This window comes from Panthera pardus, unplaced genomic scaffold (assembly GCF_024362965.1).
Source record: "Panthera pardus isolate Hobbes unplaced genomic scaffold, ASM2436296v1 HiC_scaffold_25, whole genome shotgun sequence".
NCBI lineage: Eukaryota > Metazoa > Chordata > Mammalia > Carnivora > Felidae > Panthera > Panthera pardus.
The window spans coordinates 33,944,051-33,966,115 of record NW_026526821.1 but is presented as its reverse complement, the minus strand read 5'-3'; the positions used below and the strand labels follow the sequence as shown (position 1 = coordinate 33,966,115).

The 22,065-nt window shown below is 38.7% G+C and overlaps 1 protein-coding gene across 1 annotated transcript in view; it reads left to right on the top strand.

Annotated features, from left to right (window-relative positions):
- Window positions 1–13,461: 13,461 nt before the first annotated feature.
- Window positions 13,462–22,065, top strand: part of TMX4 (thioredoxin related transmembrane protein 4) — a 49,607-nt gene continuing 41,003 nt past the window's right edge. The window contains exon 1 of the mRNA XM_019462549.2: window positions 13,462–13,809. Coding sequence (XP_019318094.1) covers window positions 13,637–13,809 — 173 coding nt within the window. The 5' untranslated portion in view covers window positions 13,462–13,636. The remainder of the gene's footprint in view (window positions 13,810–22,065) is intronic.

Below are 22,065 nucleotides of genomic sequence, written 5' to 3'. Positions count from 1 at the left end.
GGCAATTTCTATCCTCACTGTCCTGACTTGTTCATGAACTCATAACCTTTTTGGAACAAAATCCCATTTTAGCAAGTGTTCTCTCTATATTATAAATTTTGCAATGTAAAGATGGCAAAGTAGTTTGCACTAGCAATATAGAGCCAGTTATGACTAATTTCTGACAGCAAATCAACTAAAACGTATTTTACGGTGGCGTTCCTACTAAAAAAAATCTGAGCTTGTGAAGGGTCTCTGATGTGATAATACATCTCAAGCTGAAACTATTTATATTAAGCTCATGGGCTGAAAGTATTCAAGTATTAAAGTTCTTTAATGAATTAAGACCACTCTTTCTGAATATCTTTTCTGTGGTTGATACCAACCTATTACCTACCAACTTTGTTATTAAATATGCTTTTAATAAGGACATATGTAAATCACCATAAAGGTGGTAAATGATTATAGGAGACATTTAAATACTAAATGATGCTTTAAAAACCAGTAAATTTTGTGACAATTTTATTTCTTGAAAATGTAGTATTCTGGGGGCACTTGGGTGGCTCAATTGGTTAAGCATCGTCTGACTTCTGCTCAGGTCATGATCTCAGAGTTTGTGAGTTCGATCCCCACATAGATCCTCTGTCCCCCTCTCTCTCCCCCTCCCCCACTTACACTCTATCTCTTCCTCTCTCTGTCTAAAATAAATAAACATTTAAAAAAATCTTAAAAAAAAAGAAAATGTAGTATTTTATAGAAAATACGTAAGTGTATTATTGGAAGAAAAAAGTCAAACATAGGAAACTTTTTTTCCTAGAAGTAATAATTTTATTCACAATTGGTAAATAATAATTACCAAGTTCATAGATATAAGTGCTCTTGTTGGCGTGTTGTAATTGTCATTTATGACTGGTGTGGCCTGACAGTGTGTATGAGAAAGCCCATGGTGCCCATGGGCTCTCTGGGCCTCCTGATGTGAAGTTGGCCTTGTCTCTTCCAGTCTTGTTTTCTTTCCTATCCTTGAGGGAGTCTGTAACTTTATGGACTCTTGCGAAGGAAGAGAGGAGGAAGGGACCAAATCTAAGAAAGAAGGATATGTTTTTCAGGTATGTGTGTATCAGAGAAACACTTGAGAACAACTTTGACATATGAGGAATTGAGGGGGAGGAGACCAAATCTTATTTTCATTTTTACTTTTTAAAATTGTTTCAATGTTTATTTTTGAGAGAGAGAGAGAGAGAGAGAGAAGAGGAGGGGTGAAGAGAGGGAGACACAGAATCTGAAACAGGCTCCAGCCTCTGAACTGTCAGCACAGAGCCCGATGTGGGTCTCGAACTCACGAACCGTGAGATCGTGACCTGAGCTGAAGTCGAACACTTAACCCACTGAGTCACCCAGGCACCCCTATTTTTAATTTTTAAAGAAACACTATGTGGCTCAAGTTTCCCTTTCATAAGACTTGAGAAATACAAACAGGATTATTTTGACATTACTTTTGGGTGTGGCGTTGTGCTCTTGCTCCATACCTGAACCATGCGGCTTAGCCATCTACATGAATCCTGAATGCAAAAGCTGGGCTTTACTGTAAATGTAGCATTAACTAACAAATCTTTGCCAATTTAATATCTAAATTCAGCATATATTTGTCACATCATTGAAGATATAGTGTATGTGAAACACTATACTATATGAATTCTTTCTCTTGGATCTTGACTGAAGGGTCTAAATTTACAAAACGTACTCTATTTCACAAATAAGACTGAAGCAGGTGCTGATGACATTACATTTCTTCACCGGGGTGCATTTATATATGTGGAAATGTTTGGGTATAATGAAAGGTTTCTATGACATTTTGGGTCTTTAGTGGGAGTCTGTTGTGTGCATTGGAGAATATTTAGTAGCACCACTGGCCTTTGACAGCTATGTACCTATAACATCTTCCCCTCCTAAGTAACAACCAGAATGTGTCCAAACACTGCCAAATGCTCGCTAGGGGACAAAGCCACCTCCATGCTCCATTGAGAACCACTATTACAGTAATTTTCTAATGAAAATCTCCACCTACAGGAGAATGCTTGTCTACTCCTTCACAATAGCCAACATGATTTTTACTTGGACCTGCCTCCTCGCAACCTAAGTGAAAAGTGGTGTGGTGTTTATTTCACCTTCTCCTAGGAAGAATGTTTTCTGTCACTTTTCCAAATCCTGGGTTTGAGTTTGCTTCTATTTCTTAGTTCTTTTATCCAGTGGTTCATACAGAAGAAGTATTTTATTTTATTTTATTTTATTTTATTTTATTTTATTTTATTTTATTTTATTTTATTTTATTTTATTCCAGTACACTTAACACACAGTGGTATGTTAGTTTCAGGGTTACAATATTGTGATTCAACACTTCTGTACATCACCCAGTGCCCATCACGACAAGTGCACTTCTTAATCCCCATTACCTATCTCACCCATCTCACCACTCACCTCCCCTCTGATAATCATCAGTTTGTTCTCTATAATTAAGAGTCTGTTTCTTGGTTCATCTTTCTTTCTCTCTCTTTCTCTCTCTCTCTTTCCCCTTTGCTCATTTGTTTTGTTTCTTAAATTCCACATATGAGTGAACTCATACAGAATTTGTCTTTCTCTGACTGATTTATTTAGCTTAGCATTATACTCTCATCCATGTCGCTGCAAGTGGCAAGACTGCATTCTTTTTTTCTAGCTGGATAATATTCCATTGTATATATACCACATCTTCTTTGTCCATTCATCTATCAATGGACACTTGGGCTGCTGCTTCCATAGTTTGGCTATTGTAAATAATGCTGCCATAAATAGAGGGGTGCATGTATCCCGTTGAATTACCATTTCTTGTATATTTTTTAAAAGTTTATTTATTTTAAGAGAGAAGGAGAGAGGGCGTGAGTGGGGGAGGGGCAGAGAGAGGGGGAGAGAGAGAATACCAAGCAGGCTCTGCACTGTCTGCCCAGAGCCCCACTCAGGGCTTGATCTCACAAACTGTGAGATCATGACCTAAGCCTAGATGGAGAGTTGGATGCTTACCTGACTGAGCCACCCCTGCTTTGTTTTTGTTTTTGTTTTTGTTTTTTAGTAAATACTCAGTACTGCAATTACTGGATCATAGAGTAGTTCTATTTTTAACTTTTTGAGGACCCTCCACACTGTTTTCCACAGTTCCTGCACCAGTTTGCATTCTGAAGAGGACTTTTTAATCACCTTTAATGATGTGATGAAAATTCTGTCTTTTGTACAGCTTAGAAAAAGATCAATCAAGGAAGTCTTATACTTTCAAACTAAACATCTGAAAATAAAATTAGTTTACTATTTCTGGTCCATTAGTATGGGAAAATCAAGTATTTGTAAGTGTTACTTAGATTTGTTTCCGTTTTTATCGGTAATAAAAGGTAGAAGCTGAAAACTTGACAACATAATGCACATTTAATATTACAGATGTTTTCAAGTACATGTTGTCTTTTTTTTAATGTTTATTTATTTTTGAGAGAGAGACAAAGAGAGAGAGAAAGAGAGAGAACAAGCGGGGAGGGGCAGAGAGACAGGGAGACACAGACTCTGAAGCAGGCTCCAGGCTCTGAGCTGTCAGCACAAAGCCCGACATGGGGCTCAACCCATGAACCGTGAGATCATGACCTGAGCCGAAGTCGGACACTCAACCAGCTGAACCACCTAGGCGCCTCTAATATATTTTTTTAAGTATTTTATTAGAGTTTTTAAATCCGTACTTTTAGTATTTAGAATATTAAGTTAAGGAGATGCATTTCGTTAAGTGGTAGTATAGTATCATTTCTCAGTGTTTGCAGTGGGGTGCTGGAGTTATCTTGTATCAGATTTTACAGAACAAATAATATGTTTTCAGAAATTTTATCAGCTGGAGGACATTAAGCTGGTGGTCTGAAATCAGCCATGGTGGCAGAACTTAGAAACTGGCAAACTCAACAAATCAAGCCTTCCCAGCCTCAGAGATGTGGGCTGTTAAACATCTACCATTATACCTCCTGGCTTAACCTAAAAGGACGTTATATAGAATCTATCCTACAACATTTATAATTTTAAAGTATTCCGTTTATTCCTCAGTAATAAATTGTTCTAGTGATTTAGGTGAAATACAGACTCCTGTTTTAAGTTACATTTTAGTTACATTTTCTCTGATAGCACAGACTTTGACTATTTTTCCAATTTTTATCAGGAACGTATAAATTATTCCCTAGCAGTTATCCCAAAGCATTTTCTTAGGTAAAATGCAAGATATTGAACTCTAGACCTGCATTATCTAATATTTTAATGATTACCTTTGTCTAATATTGGATTTTAGAATTTTATAGAATGACAAAGGAAGAGGAGCTTAAAATAGGGACAGAGACTAAACATTAGGAGTATAAAATTAAGTTTATTCAGTGGTGAACAGTTGTTTCCTACCTTCACCAAAATGTAAACAAAACAAATTTTTTTAAAAATCATAATTTAAGTATCTGGGGAAATATTTGCTTCATATATCAAGAAATATTTACCAAAATGAGATATGTACAGTGAATTCTTGTATAGACACACAAGAGCTGACAGTTTAATTAAAATGTTTTGTTGCCTTGGAGCAGAGCAATAAACTCAAAGGACATCTTTGTTCCTTCCAGTTTCTTCTCTACAATAAAAATAAATACTGACTTAATGTGTTAAGCACACAAATATAGTTTCTAATTTCCCAGCCTTCAAATGCCAAAAGATAACAGATACTTGTTCATAATAAACGTGGTTTGGATTTTTTTTTTTAAGGTTGAGAGTTGAACTTTGATGTTCTTAGACTTTCATGCCATTGTATCATTTTCTCCATCTGCCCCTCTTTATTCCTATGTCTTTTTCAGAGTAGCACTCAAGTTCATTATGTTCACTGGCGTGTTCTCAGCCTTCCTATTCTGAAATGCTCTACACCATCTAAAACTTAGTATTTTCTGAACATTACTTAAATTTTATTGTTTAATGTGTTATCAGTCAATGCCTTGCACATTGAGAACAGAGACTCATGCCTCTCTTGCTCTCACAGAATCTAGCATAAGACCTATGCACAATATATGCTCCATGAAATTTGTTGAATGAAATCTCTAGGCCCAGTGATTAGTAGAGATCACCAAGCATTATAGGCAAGTGTTATACTTGGACTCATTAATGTTATTTTCCCTTTTGTGTACAGTTTGCTAGATTTGTGGCACACAACTGCTATAGAATAAACATTATGCATACCTCTTTCCCAGTTTTCATTTAATCCTACTTTAAAATTGATACAAACATGCCAGGTTCCTGAATATCCTGTAATCAGAGAATATAACTGAAAAGTGAGGAGGGTGAGGGGCACCTGTGTGGCTCAGTCCATTAAGCGTCAGACTCTTGGTTTTGGCTCAGGCCATGATCACAGTTTCTGAGTTTGAGCCCCGCATCAATGATGTGCCAATGATGGCTCAGAGCCTGCTTGGGATTCTCTCTCTCTCTCTCTCTCTCTCTCTCTCTCTGTCTCTCTCTGTCTCTCTCTCTCTCCCTTCCCCTTACCCACCCCCACTCCCCGCTGAATCTCTAGCTCTCTCTCTCTCAAAAATAAAAAAATAAACATTTCTTTTTTAAGTGAGGAAGGCGAGTAGTTACAAAAGGAAAGTATTTAGAGTCCACTGGGGAGTTTATGAAACTGGCGTGGTTTATTCTAATCACACTTGATTGAATCCAAAGAGGAATCATTGGGAATCACCAAATAAACTATATTAGTAACTATAAAATATACTTTCCTGATGAGCATTTTGCTCAAGCAACTCTTCATATTCATCTGCCATTTTCATTTATTCTTCTCTGGCTATTTATAATCTTTTCTATTTTCCTCTTGGGTTGTACTTCTTTTTCTTAATTATTAGTAGAACTTCTTGAATTTTAGGGATATGAAACCTTTGTGTATATTTCAGATCATTTTGCCCAGTTTGGCTTAATTTTATATTTACTGTGTGGCAAACTTATCAGAATCCTTTTATGACCTCAATGTTTCATGTGTTACTTAAAAAGACTTTGCCCACCAATGATTCTAGAAGTATCCTCCCAAAACTTTTTAAAGAGCATTTGTTATTTTGTGCTTTTTTCATTTGTGAATCTGAAATCTATTTTGGTGTTTAGATTATGATAGAGATGCATATATATATATATATATATATATATATATATATATATATATATATACATAGAGAGAGAGAGAGAGAGAGAGATGAAGAGGAAGTTTTCCTAGCACTACTGTGCATTAGTCTAATGTTTCTCACTGATTTGAAGTGCCATTTGTGGACATTATTAGTGTAACATTAATCTTCAGTTTCTAAGGACAACCACCATTCCTAGAAATTAGGCTGTCTTATGATTAGTCCTGGCCAATGGACTATGAGTCAAACTGTTATGTGCAGCTTTTGGACTGAGGAAGCCAAAAAAGCTTCTTGAAGCCTTTTACTTTTCTCTTTTTCTACTATGATTGATCATAGAGGAGGACTCATGTTGAGATGCAAGAGCCATAAGATTGAAGCAGCTTGTATTGTGTCAACCCTGCCCAGGGTTCAGCTTCTCTAAAGAATCTCTTAGATCCAAGATGGAATTTGTGTGGCAGAGACATGAGCTTTGTGAGTTAAGCCTTTGAGATTTGGGGGACTGTTTGTTACTGCAGCCTAAGTATACCTTTTCCTAACTAATATATCACCTTATACATATATATTTGTCTATATATAGTTGTTTCTTGAATCTTTACTCTGATTCATTTGCCTATTTGCTATTACCTATTTACCTCCATTTTATTGTAACTTGATAGCATACTTTAATACCTGAAGGGGCAATATTTACATCATTGATCTTTTTCAAAATCCTGTGCCCAAGATTAACTTTTTAAGACAAATTTTTAGAATTCTGTATAAAAGATCTGTATAAAAGGCTGTTATTTGAATCATACTGCATTAGATTTACAAACTAATTTGGGAAAATTGACATCTCCATAATATAAAGTCGCCCTGTTTTTTTCATATGTCTTGCATGTTTCTTTAGCTTTTTTTTCTGGTAATTTTTATTGCTCTTCAATAAGATCTTTGTCCATATTATCTTTTTATTGTCCATATTATATTTTATTTATTTATTTATTTATTTATAAATATTTATTTTTGAGAGAGAGAGTGTGCGTGTGAGCATGGGGGAGGGGCAGAGAGAGACTGAGACAGAATTCAAAGCAGGCTTCAGGCTCTGAGCTGTCAGCACAGAGCCTGATGTGGGACTCAAATCCACAAACTGCAAGATCATGACCTGAGCCAAAGTTGGAGGCTTAACTGACTGAGCCACCCAGGCATCCCAATTTATTTATTTTTTAATGTTTATTTTTGAGAAAAAGAGAGCACAAGCAGGGAAAGTACAGAGAGACAGGGGGACAGAGGATCCGAAGGAGGCTCTGCACGGACAGCAGACAGCCTGATGTGGGGCTCAACCAGGCTCAAACTCACAAACCATGAGATCATGACCTGAACCAAAGTCAAATGCTTAACCAACTGAGCCAGCCAGGCTCCCCTTGTCCAGATTACGTTTTAAAATTAATTCTTACTGGTGTATAGGAGGAGAATTGGTTTATATATATCTCTCTTGTATGTAGCCTTCCTTAGCTCCAAGAGAATTGGTTGATTCTCTTTCCCCAAGCGGTGGTCCTGGGATTGCTATTTTGTAGAGATTTATCCTTTTTCTGAATTCATTTCTAGTCACTAACCTGGGATAATTCAATGTATTTCCATTCTTCATGGTTTCTCCTACCATCTGTTCTAGGAAGTGTCCTATTTAAATTTTCCCTCCACCTCTTGTTCCTGTAAGGCATTTAGCAAATCTGTTTGTGTAATTAAATTCCTGTACTATTATTACCTCATGGGCTAATTTTACAGCACTACATAGCTTATTTAATATTTCTATATTGGTTTAACCATCCTCAATAGGAAACTGTTGTATATTACTTACTTACCTTATTATTATAGAGTTCGTAATCTGAATATATTCTCTTTATCTCTCATTGCATTATCTTCTTGATACCAAGTCCTGAGTTGCCAATTTAGGAAGGTCTTTGCTTGCTATTATGCATTAAAAGTTTCTAAATATATGTGCAGATATGGATTGGAATATATACTTTTATCTCACTTTGTAAATTGTTTTCTTAAATTAATTATTCAATGTGTAAAAAGAGTTCAGAGTATGAAAGATAGCTCACCTTTATGAGTATGTTTATATAAATCTTACTACATTCTTTTGAATCTTTTTGGAATAAGCCCAACAAAAATCCTGCGAAGTCCCATGAGTACTTAAATAAAACGGCATGAAAGAGTATAGCTTCCCAATGCTTAAAAGCCATTTTTTCCAATACTTTTTTTTTGCAAATAAATACCTATTTTTTTTGCAAATAAATACCTAATACAGCAAATAAATACCTAATACAACTTTAACAAAAGTTAAAAGGGAAGAGGTAGTTCCTATGCTGCGTTCCGGAAATATCACCCCAAAACACCCCTTCAGCTATTCTTGACCAAGTCCTAAAAGGAAGATACTGGGTTAGTTAGAACTGGGTTACATGATCCTTCAGTGATAACTCCAAGTTTTCAGGGTGACTTTTTGATAGATGAAAGATGGCCACACTTTATTTTCCTGCTTCTTGTTATGGGGTAACGTCCTCTTCCCTTTAATCTGGGCTGGAGTTAAGTGGTTTGTTTAACCAATATAGTGTAGTGGACTGACATTCTCAGACTTCTGAAGTGAAGTCTTAAAAAGCAGTGCAGCTTCCAGTTAGGTCTCTGGAAACTCACTCTAGAGAAAGTATGACAGCGCTGAGACTGTCATGATGAAGGAAAGCCTAAGTAGCCACAAGGAGAGGATGTATGGATAGGAGAGATGTCTCATCTGTCCCCAGCTGTTCCAGCCATTCTATACCAGGTACCAGATATGAGAGTGCAAAAGATTTCAAATAACTCTAGCCTTAGCTTCCAAATGTCTTTCACCATATGCAGAAACCCAAGCAAAAACAACCCAACCATGCCCATCAGCCCTCAAAACCATGAGACTTGATATTGAGGTAGTTATGGAGTAATAGCTAACCTGAATAGGTTTCTCATAATTTTCTCATAATGACAGTGTATTTCTTGCCAATGTAAAATCCACTGAAAATCCAGGGGACCTTCAGGGGCAACAGTTCTCCGTGGGGCATTTTAGCAACCTAGGCTTCTCTGGTCTTGTAGATTCCTAGACTGTGTCTTTTCTCTAAAAGTTTGACAGTAGGAGCTTCCTGCTTCTACTGGAGGGTCTCACATTAGAGATTAAATGCTTCAGTCTTCAAGTGGTATATACATATCCTTTTGGCTTGCAGCCCATTAGCCAGAACTTTTACACTGCATAGGGGGTGTAGAGGCATACTCTTCTGCAGGCTGAGAAAGAGAAGGGAATTGGATAGGCATCTATCACATTCTTCCTCTCTCTCTCTCTCCTGCTATAGTGTCCCCTCATCACAGTCCAAAAAATTCCTTTTCTGGGTAGGAACCGTATACTTCATGTGACTATAGCTGCCCCACAGTATCACCATTTGAGCTGCTCTAGTGGTAAAAGCTCTTTCTCCCAGTACCAGGGACCAAATTTCTTAAAATTGTCAGTAGGTACTTTACACATAAAAAGGATTGAGCACTGATCTAGTTCCCTATTGCTGTGTAACAAATTACCCCAACCAAATCTTGGTGGCTTAAAACAACATTTATGGGGCACCTGGCTGGCTCAGTCAGGAAAGCATGCAACTCATGATCTAGGGGGTGTGAGTTCAAGCCCCATGTTGGGCATAGAGCCAACTAAAGAAAACAAAACAAAAACAAACAAAGAGAAAAACATTTCTTCACACTCTCTGTGGGTTAGAGGACCTAGTTAAGCTTGTCCCTCTGGCTTTGGGTCACTTATGAGGCTCAGTCATCTCAAGAGGAGAGGAAGGATCTGCTTCTAAGTCACTTACGTGGTTATTCATTTGCAAGATTAAGTTCTTCCAAGCTTACTGAATCGAGGACTCAGTTCCTCATGAAATGTTGGCTGAAGGCCTCCTTTAGTCACATGGAGCTCTCCATACAGAGTCTCAGAGTGAGCAAGCCAGAGATAAAGATATGGAAGTTCCAGTTTTTGTAAACTTGTCCCAGAAATGATATCCCATTATTTTTGTCATTTTTCTGTTTATTAGAAGTGAGTCACTAGGCCCAGCCCACACTCGAGGGAAGACAATTACACAAGGGCCTAAACACCAGGAGGTAGAGATACTGGGTCCATGTGGGAGGCTGCCTACTCCTTCACCCATAGGAGATGGGTATTCTGCTGTGTGGGACACACAAAGATAAATAAGGCAAAGCACTAAGCTTTGGAGTAGTGGGGAAAGAGGGTCATAAGTGCATGTAATTATAATACAAAAGAGGGGTGTGGCCAAGTTATATGGAAGAAAAGCTATTGGATCTGAGAAGAAATAGCAGCTAATTCTCTATGGCTATGGAGGTAAAATGTGGGCTACATGATAGAGGCTGAATAATGATTTGCTAGGCTACTAGAGAAGAGGGTTCTGAGCAGAATGAAAAGCAACAAGGCATACAAGTACATTATTATTATTATTATTATTATTATTATTATTATTATTATTTTAGAGGTCATGGATATAATGAGACAGTGGCTGTGGCATCATTACTGCTGGGTACCCCTCCCTGCTCTTCTGGGAGGTGCTAGTCATGCAAACTAGTTCTTTGGCAGGTTCTCGCTGCTGGGCCATGGACTCAGAAAGATCCACACATGATTCTGTCGAAAGACTTTGTCATCCAGAATGGGTAGGTGAGGAAGGGTGTTGAAAGAGGAGATAACTGGAGTGAAGTTACAAAAAGGGGCAGGCAGGGAGCTAACTCTTTGCCCAAAAAATGCCAGCATACCGAGGTTGTCTATGGACACAATGACTATAACTAGATTAATGTGATGTTGATTACACAGTAAATTCAGGAATGGCCAATATCCTGTGACAGAAATGTGATGCATGGGTGAGAAACGTGCAGATCTGGGGAAGGAGACAAGGACACTTGGATTTTAACTCCCTCTTCAACCCTAGAAAGGGTAAGCAGGTTGTCAACCTGACCTCAAGTCACACTCCAAAAGACTTCAGCAGATTCCTGATGTGCCTGGGGAATGGGGAATAGAGCTATGGGGCAGAGGATTGTGGGAATGGCAGCATGCAAAGTGGGCAAGACTGAAGCTGGATTGTGAAGGCTTTTGTGTACCATGAAAAGCAAATTTGACATTAATCTAGGAAAGATAGACTTAGAAGTGTTATAGTATGTTGTTGCCTCCAGATAACAAGACATAAACTTTATTAATCATACCATGTTCTAGGCATTATATTTACCCCATGTAAACTTCACAGCCACCTTATGTGGAGGTTCTATTATTACCTGCATTTAAACAGAAACCCCGTGGTAACTAGTTTTAGCCCCAACTCACATAGGTAAGAAGTGTCAAGGCTCAGATACCAATCACTGGACAGCAGTTGCCTTTACCCTGCTCTGTGCAACCCTTTTGCTCCTTTGCTCCCATACATTCTTGCTATATTTCTTCCTACTGACTTACTCTGAAAGCCAGGAAATGCAATCCTTGAATACATGTCTTATGTTAGAAAGAGAAAGAGCTTCAGCAATGAGTTTCCTTTGTGCCTCCAGATACTCTCTTTAACTTTAAATTTTGCAAGTTTTCCAGCATACACAAAAGTAGAGAAAAGCAAAAATGAACTTAGCTTCAGCACAGATTGATGTTGTATCACTTATGTTTATCCATCCTATTTCCATCCCCCAAATTTTATTTCTGGAGTATTTTTAAGTGATTTCTAGACACCAGATTGTTTCACACATAAGTATTTTACTATCTGTAACCAATAAAGACTTTTAAAAATATAGTTATAACACCATTATCACACCCAACAAAATTAACAAAATTGTTATTTCTTTTTTTTAAATTTTTTTAAATGTTTACTTATTTTTTTAGAGAAACAGAGTGCAAGCAGGGGAGAGACAGAGAGAGGAGGAAACAGAATCTGAGCAGACTCCAGGCTCTGAGCTGTTAGCACAGAGCCTGACCCAGGGCTCGAATTCATGAACCATGAGATCATGACCTGAGCTGAAATCAAGAGTCAGATCCTTAACCAACTGAGCCACCCAGCTGCCCCCAAAATTGTTACTCCTTAATAGCAGATTCTATTTTTAAGACTTTTTTCTACCAATCACATATCATATACAAAAGTTTCACTGAAAAGAATGATAGAATTCCTGTGTATGAAATTTCTTTTTATAAGCAAAATATTTTCTAATGAGTTTATAGGATTGATCTGTAGGCAATAACAGTGATTCTTAGTAACATTTATTGCAAGAACATTTTCCAAATTTACAATAGATTGTAAATGTCTTATATTTTTATAAGGGCTAGCTCCACATAGAATTGAGATACTACCAATTAACACCTTATTAAAGTAAGATCTTCTCTGAAGGCAAAATTAAACCTCTCTCTCCTATAAGTACTGATTGGAGATTGATCTCATATGCCCTGCAGTACTGTTAGTTTTATAGCTGTCTTTGTTGTAAGCCCAGGATAGAAATCACACTTTTTCACCATGTATTGACCACATTACTCAGTTTTATGCTTTGCACAGCTAGCAAATTTTTATAAAGCACACTTTGAAAAAGCTCAGTCACCTTCTAATTGTAACTCAGTCATACATACTCAGGGTGTGGTGATCTCAAGGTATAGATGCATCTAATGTGTATCTGCAAAGAAATTTGGAAATCATTTAGGCTACTTTCATTTTAGATCTGATGAACTGTAGCCAAGAGCCGTGCGAGACCCATGTAATTCCAACTGCCAATAGTCTTTTATTCACTGACTCATTTTATGTTAGTACTCATGTTTTAAAAGTTTCTTTTAAAATTTAAATTAATAAAAGATACAATTGCAGAGTTCGGTTTCACTATTATCTCCAATAAGGTAGTGATACTTCAATATACACATGCAGAGAGTACTTAAATTTTCCTCTCCCAGCAAGAGGCCACGGCCAAACACCCTCCCATCTTCTCATTATAAATAGGTTTACTTTGCAGTCCATTCTTGTTATTCTCGCTGCCACTGAATAGGGGGTGAATTTTTTAATTACTGGCCGCGATTCTCTTTAGAAAACCCCACGCGCGCCAACCTCAGTACTGGAGCCTGGGTGCATGAGGCGCCTGTTCTAACTTAGGCAACATTGGGTCATCTGTTTATTTTCGGGGGGGAAGGGGGGAGTGGTGTCAGAAAGAAAGGGCGGCCGTTGCCCAGGCAACCGACACCCGGGGCAACGGCAGGGGGAGGCGGGAGGGGGCGTGGCCTCGGCGGGACCAGGCGGATAAGAGGCGGCGCTGACTGCCCGCCTTCTAAGCTGGGACTGTTCGTGCGGCGGGGCGGAGGCGGGGCGGCCCGGCACCACCTCCGACTACCTGGAAAGGCCCGGGCTTGCGAGCTAGCGAGGCTCCGGGCCCATCGCTTCCTCTCGCCACGTCCCCTGCCGAGGAGGCTCGCTCCACGCGCCAACATGGCGGGCGGGCGCTGGGGCCCGCTGCTGACGGCGCTCCTGGCCGCCCGGGTCGCGGTGGCGGAGGAGGCCGGCCCCGCGCAGGCCGCGCTGCCGGAGGAGCGGAGCTGGGTGCGGCCCATGACCGCCTCCAACTGGACGCTGGTGATGGAGGGCGAGTGGATGCTGAAATTGTGAGTGTGCCCGCACGTCCCGCACGCCACACTGCCCCCCTGGGCCCCGCCCTCCCAGAGCCGCGCGGGCCGCTGTGGAGTCCGCACCGCCCGCTGGGCTCCGCCACTGCTCGCCCGGCGGCCCGCCGCGCGGGGGCCGCCTGCTCACGCTGCGCATGCGCGCCAGGCCCTCCGCGGTGACAGCTGCGGGTGCGGAGCATCCCGCCTCTCTCCGCACCCGCCGCCCCCCTCGCCTGCTAAGCCCCCTGCCTTTGGTGGTGGGGGCGGGGGCAAGAGTTGAGGGATGGGGTGGGCAGCGTGCCAAGGGGAGTCGGGGGAAATGGAGGAAATCTGTGAGAAAATCGCGTGCTTTTGGTACAGGTGTGTACGAAGAGAAAAGGGCTGCCATTCAGTGAAATTAACGCGCAGTACAAATACGTAGCACGGGCTACGCAGGATATTTGTTGAATGGATAATTACAGACCGTGAAGGGCACACCAGCTAGTGCAAAGTATTTTGGTTTTCATTTTGAATTCTCCGAGATGTCATTGTGAAAAATAAAACAGGAAGATGGGGTGTTTTTGAAGTTTTAGAACAAGATTTCAAATAAATGTTGATATTCCTTATCATTTTTAGAGGTAGAGATTTCTGGGTAGATAATTGTGCTAGTGTAATAAAGAAAGGGACATTAGTACATCGCCCCTTTTGAACAATAGAAGGTAAACTGTGGATAGTGTCTTTGCTTGAAGGAGATGGGAAAATACAGTTTTGAGTTAGGAACAGGCACATGGCTTAAAATTAACTTCTAGGAAGAAAGTGATCCTTTGGAAAAAGCCTTGAAGGAGACCATGGGAGGATGTTTGAACAGGCTTCAGAGACCATCACGGTGGGCTTGTGGGGAGTATGAAGAACATCTGGAGAAATGATACCTTAACTCCTTAGACTGTAGTTTCAGATCATGTATATACTTGATCACTACTGTTTTGCCATTAATCTTACCTTGAGGACACAGACACACAGAATTGGATCTTTCCTTTATTTGTCCAAGACCACATTTTGATTTTCTCAATTTCAGTTGCAAATAGATGCGTATGGAGTGAAAACCTCAGTGTGAGATCAGGGCCCAAAGTTACAAGTCCCTTAGCAGATTACGCTGTTCAGAGAACATAGTACACATTACCCCTTCAAACATGCATTTACCTTTTGTCCACGAAGAAGGTGATAGAAAGACCTGAAAGTAAAATGCCTTTGGTGTCATAATGAACCAATGAAATGATTAAGGAAATATGTAGTCATGAAGCACTTATTAAACTACTTAATGAGTTTAGTATGAGGAGGATGAAGATGAAGAGGTCATTTTCCATTTAAGAGAGAAGCTTTTAACGTAAGTGGAGCTTTATTCAAGACTGTCATGTTTGTAATAATTGTAAGATTTTAGACTGCATTTTGTCAGCTAGTACTACAAAGAGTTCTTTTTGAGAGTAGGTGCTTATACGGTGGAGCTTTGTAGATGCCAGTTTTCTGATTAAAACTGAGTTTGTGTATGTACATGATGAAGGTCAAAACAGAAAGGCCTCAACTCCTTTATAGCTCCTTTTTGGAATAACCATCTCTCTATTTTTTTTTCTTAGTAAAAGAACTAAACAAGCTAAAGGTCAGGTGAGTGTAAGCCATGTGAAGCTTGTAAACGTGCAACAGCCAACAACTCGTATGTTTGGCTACGTCGACTGTCAAATTAAACTTTTCATAAATGTTCAAGCCCAGACATAGTAACCAATTGATCTAAACTTGCCATGTGTCCATCGCATGGAATATGTTGGGCTGTGATGAAAGATGGGACTTAGAACCCAGAAGTAAGCTGTATTGTGCCTAAGATCATTTTAGAAGTTCCCTTTTCATTGGGTACACTTCAGAATAAGTCACTATGAAGGGAGGCTCTAAAGGAAAGAAGATTTAAACCATTGTATCCAAATTTTTTCTACATAATAGAACCTAAGTCCTGAAGAAATATTGTTGCTCTTATCTGTTTGTGATACCCCCTTTCCTCCCTTTCACAAAGGGAGGAAATTTTCTATTTTTTCTTATTTTCTATTTTCACAAATTTTTTATTTTTTCTTAAAAAAATAGAAAATTCATTATATTCTCAACCACTACAGGCCTACCGTAAATTTCTAAGAATTCACTCAAATAGCCTTATCAGAATCTTTTTGCTGATGTATAGAACAGAGAAAAGCCAAATGTGTTAATACTAGCTACCGTTTCAACACTTTTTTCAAGTAAACAGATCATAATAAATGGAGATTGTGAGGGGTCTACAGATGATGCATTTAACTTTTCTAAAGAAGCAATTAGGAGACTTTCTGATAGTATGAAAAATTTGACATTACTGTGAATGACATTTCTTTATTTGTTCATTTGCTTATATCCTACTTCTCTTCTGGGATTTTTTTCTCATATCCCACTTCATACAAAGCTCCTATAATACAATTTTTGGTTATACTGGTATTGATAATTTCAGTTGTTTTTAAGGACCTAGCAGTGTTTTCTACTCCTGTTATGAAATTTAATTTGTTATATTTTCTTTGTTTTAAAAACAGTCAATTGTTTTGGAAACTTGCAATTGAATTTTCAATGTTTAAAAAGCACTTCTCTGTTAAGGGGAAATATCAGTTAAAATATATTTGTAGTAATTCACCATTTCAATTCTGAAAACTTTTTTTAAAAAATCTGAAAAATTATCCCATTATTATTTGCATTTTCTTTAATGCTTGTTGTATATTCAGTTTTTCTCTTCTTGTTTGCTTTCATATATTGTTTTATAATTTTAATCCCTATTTCTGCCATGTCTCTATGATTGGCTTGCTGTACTTTTCTCATCCTAACCTCTGATGAAAAGTTTGCCCTTTCTCAGGATTAGGAAAGAGTACATATAATCTTTAGAATACCTTCTGAAGTTTTCTTTTTTTCTATTTCCATTGTTTCATACTATCCTTTATTCAGTTACTTTGTAACCTTTTACTATTTTAAACTTTTTTGGTTCCCATTGTATCAGTTCTTGAGAATACCGCTTTTGTTCTTTTGACACACAAAAATGTACATTCTATATATTTTTCTGGTGTTTCCCCCCCACCCCAAAGAAATAAGTAGATATCCAAGTAGCTTAATTTTGATCTGCCTTCTTTAAAAAAATATTTATTTTATTTTATTATATATATAGTGAGAGCACAAGCAGGGAAGAGGGGCATAGGGAGAGAAAGAATCTTTTTTTTTTTTTTTAGTTTTTTAAATGTTTACTTATTTTTGGGAGAGAGACAGAGTGTGAGCAGGAGAGGGACAGAGAGAGAGGGAGATACAGAATCCAAAGCAGGCTCCAGGCTCTGAGCTGTCAGCACAGAGCCCAGCGTGGGGCTTGAACCCACTATCCATGAGATCATGACCTGAGCCGAAGTTGGGACACTTAACCGACTGAGCCACCCAGGTGCCCCAAGAAAGAGAGAATCTTAACTGGGCTCCACACTCAGCATGGAGCCCAACTCAGGGCTCGATTCCATGACCCTGGGATCATGCATGACCTGAGCTGAAATCAAGTCAGACACTCAACCAACTGAGCCACCCAAGGGGCCCTGACCTGCCTACTTTTAAACTGATATCCAGAAGAAAAGTATATCTTTGGGTTAATTTACCTCTGTAAAGCTTATAGATCTTTATAAAATACTACCTTTTCTGACTTGATTCTAATTTAAATTAGTCACTGTGATGGAGGGAAGCCTCATTTATATCCTTAGAACCTCTAAGTTTTAGTACTTTTTTTCCAAAATCCTTCTTATTCCCGAAGAGAATGTCTTCAAGCAGCATCACCTTAGCTTGTCAGATAGTCATAATTTTTTGAAGTTTAATAGAGTATAGTGATGTGTGGATTGAATGTTTAAGAGATAGTCATTACATGCTTGTTATGTTTCAAGTTTAGACTTGGGGGTCTTGGAAGATGAAAACGAATGAACAACATTCTTTGATTTCAAGGGACAGTCAATCTACTGTGCTCTGAAGGAAATAAATAGCAGATACAGCATTCATTTATTTAGCAAATGTTTCCTGAATGCTTCTTCTCTGTCAGGCATTCAGCAGTGGTTCTCATCAGGGCACTGTTGGCATCTTGGGTTGGACAGTTCTTTGATATGTGGGGATGGCCTGCCTGTTGCAGAACCGTCAGCATCACTGCCTCTACCCATCACATTCTAGTGTTCATGTGACATCAAAAAAATTTTAATCATCTCCATTCCCTATGCACATTCCCAAATGTCTCTGATTGAAAACTACTGCCCTGGGTACTGTTATGGGTATTTAAAAACACGAAAAAGAATAGCTCATAAGTGAACATAGAAGTATTTAATTTCAGATTGTTTCCACAAAGGGTTATCCACATTATCACCTCTATGATCATCATCATCTCAGTCACAGTAAACAGTTACATTGCTTCCATTTCATGTCCTGAATGCTGTCTTATTTCATCATCCCAGCAATCTGGTGCAGAGTTAGCATTCTCATCAACTAGGGGAGATGAAACTTGAAAAGGTTAAAGCTTTGGCCAAGGCCAGATCCTTAGGAAGTGATTGGCAAGGCCAGAACTAGAACGCAGGCCTGAGCTTTGCAGTTCCTGCTGCAAACCTAGGAGAATAGCAGGGACCTAGGGGAGGAAGGTACAAAGCCTGGCCGGTTCATGCTTAGGCTGTCAGCTGGCCAGCACCATTAAGGGAGGCCTTTTCCCTGTGGGATTCAACGACCCACCCATGGTTTTATCGTCTCTAGATTCTCCAGATGAGGAGCATTATTGCTATATGCTCATTCCTGACACTCTTCACCACTCATACAGGTGCTCTGCCTTTTCTGCACCCCAACCACCCAGGAAAATTCTCACTTTGCCTTGTTTGTACCTAGCCTGGCCCTTATCACAGCTCGTAATTATAAATTAATTTATATGCTTCTCTGATTCTTCCTCTAGACAATAAGCTTTTCAGTAGAGAAAGAAATTTTTTCTTTTTCCTGTTTATCTCCAGAGCCTTAATAACTATCACATTCAATAAATACTTTAAGTAAACGAATTACTGTCTATTACAGTCTATTATTCAATAGACTAGTTGTTCCTTTAATCAAGAGCTTCCTCAAGTGTATCACTGAGGTAACACCTGTATATATTATCTTAGATACTAAGGAGAGTCACTATCATCTCCCATTTGTTCATTAATGTATTAAATATTTACTGTGGTCCAGGACCTGCCAGGCTCTGTTCTGGCTCGGTATAAGCAATATACCAGTCCCTGCCTTCATTGAGGGTTTGTCTTTTTTTTTTTTTTTCCTTAATTTTTTTTTAACATTTATTCATTTTTGAGAGACAAAGTGTGAGTGGGGAGAGAGAGAGAGGGAGACACAGAATATGAAGCAAGCTCCAGGCTCTGAACCGTCAGCACAGAGCCTGACACGGGGCTTGAATTCAAGAACCTTGAGATCATGACCTGAGATGAAGTCAAATGCTTAACTCACTGAGCCACCAAGGAGCCCCCATGGAGTGAATTCTATTTTCTCTAGCACATAACATGATTTTTGTGGAGTTATCCATTTTTATTTTTTCTCTACATTTTATGATAAAATGCCCTAGAAATGATCTTCTAAAGAAATCAAATTAAATATAAGCCTTCCAACTCTTGGATTATTATGAGTTTTCCCATGTTTTCCAGATATAAGAATGACACTTGATGTAGTTAAGTCATCAGCTAAGACATTTTGATTTAGTTTCATGTATTAAGGCACAGAAAAATGACCCTCGTTTACCCTTTCATCTTCATTATCACATATTCTTTTGAGCATTTTGGGCAAAATAAGTTCTAAGTGAAAATCGACTGTATCAGTCATTGTCCATCTCATCTCTGCATGGATGAGAAAAGAGAATGTATGGGGACACACTGGTGAAATTTGAGCCAAAACAGAAGAAGAAAAATTGCACATTATTGGGAGAATAAAAATGTAGTTTTAGTAAAATTTTATTTCTACGAAATGTATTTAAGTTAACTCCTTTCTCTGATGTGTTTCATGTACTTAATGAAATCTCACACCAAATTCAGTTGGTTCATGAAATCAAAGTAATCACAGGCCTTCAACTACCTTACATATAACAGAAACTAAGTATAATTTATGCATGAATTGCATAACATGGATGACGAAAACATGCTTTAGAATTTTGTTTCCCAAAGTGGTTAAAAACCTTGGATTAATATTCAAGTCTGTGTTTTAGCCATACGGCATTTTAAATGTGTTTATGAAGCTTGCTAATTTTATATACCCCTGGCACCTGGGAAAAGCCTAAATAGATAAGATACTGTCATATAGTTTTCATGACTGTAAAGGTTCTAATTCCTTTTGGAGGCTCTTAAATGAAAGAAGGATTAATTTGAATGTAAAAGACAGTTATGGCAGGTCAACCCTTTTATAGTTCTTAGAAGATTGACATTATGAACTAGTTTTAAATAATATAAATAAAGATCATGATCAGTCCTTTCTGATGATTTTCATCATGCGTTTTACAGAAAGATTACATTTATATACACGTACTTACACAGACACAGAGAGTGCATTAGCACATGAAAGTCATGACTTTTCTTCTTTGTATTCGTTTGGTCCCTGAAGAACCTTCCTGTAGTAGGTTCTCAATTACCATCTAAATCATCGTCCTTCAGATACAAAAGAATACTAATAATTTGAAAAGCAGAAACAACAGTGGGCCAATTCCCACACCAGAGACTCAGAGCTGCCTTATTTCTACCACCAAAGAATGCACTAAGTTAATGAATGATGTTGGTGCACTCCAACACAAAAAGCTCTGATTAAATCTCAGAAATAATGGCATTCATAGTCCCTCAGTCTCCAGTGGGTAGCAGCTACATAAAAAATGGAATATCTAAAATAACCTCAGTGGCATTTTTATATCTAGGGATCAATGTTACCCAAATCTCACTTTATATAATAGCCTGTCTAGAGACTAGGGACTGGTATGTAAAAAATAAAAGATGGGGGGAGCCTGGGTGGCTCAGTTGGTTGAGCATCTGACTCTTGATTTTGGCTCAGGTCATGATCTCATGGATATGAGAACAAGCTCCAGTCAGCCTTTGTGCTAGGCATAGAGGCTCCTTGAGATTCTTTCTCCCTCTTCCCCTGAAGCACCCCCCCCCCCCCCGCCTCAAAAAACAAAACAAAAACTAAATGCTCCATCTGGGTTCTTACTCTGTGTGGTCTTAGGTGACCTTAAGCTAGGTCCTTTAAATCTGCATTCCCTGTTTGACAGTGAGGTTGTAAGGTTCAGATGAGCTAATGTATCATAAAAGTGTCTTGGAAACCAAACAGTGTATTACAAATGTAATTGGTATTAATAATTGTTCTTAACATGTACCTGTTTTATATAAGTCATCTAATCTCCCAACAACCTTCTAAGGTAGCTGGTGTTATTATCCCATTTTGCAGTTGAGGAAGCTGAGGCATGGAGTGAGTATTAAGCTGCCTGCCCAAAGTCACATGGTTAATTTGTGGTTGGTCTTGCTGAATCCTCTGGCAGTACTCTTATCTAATACACAGAAATGCCTGTCAAAGTATACTTAATAATAAATGTCCTCTTTTTTCCTAAAGTTTACCAACTGCTTGTCCCAGTAACATCTGCCATATGACGGTTTTTTTCTAAATTTATTTATTTTTGAGGGGGGGGGGGAAGAGAGAGAGAGAGAGAGCTTGTGCACAAAAGCAGGGGAGGAGCAGAGTGAGCAGGAAACAGAATCTGAAGCAGGCTCCAGGCTCCAAGCTGTTAGTACAGAGCCCGACGTGGGGCTCGAACTCAAGAACTGCAAGACCTGAGCTGAAGTTGGACACTTAACTAAGCCACCCAGGCACCCCTGAATGTTTTTCAAATATATAGAAAATGACTTTTCTCAAATAAAGACTATATATGTTTTTTAATTTTTTCATTTATTTATTCAGCAAATATTTATTGAGCACTTACTGCACCAGGTATATACAATGCCCTGGAAATGTAGAGATTCACATGTTTATAATCAGCTATGTTCAAAGATGTCAGTGGATTGTTCTTGGATCATGTCTTCTGGTCCACATATATCTCTGGGATCTCAGGGACTAGACAGTGAGATGTAATGAGAAGATTAATGACCTTTTAGAATCATCTTGGAATTGGCTATTCTACCCCTCTAGAGAAGTATGAACAATCCTTAGAGAGGGTGAAAA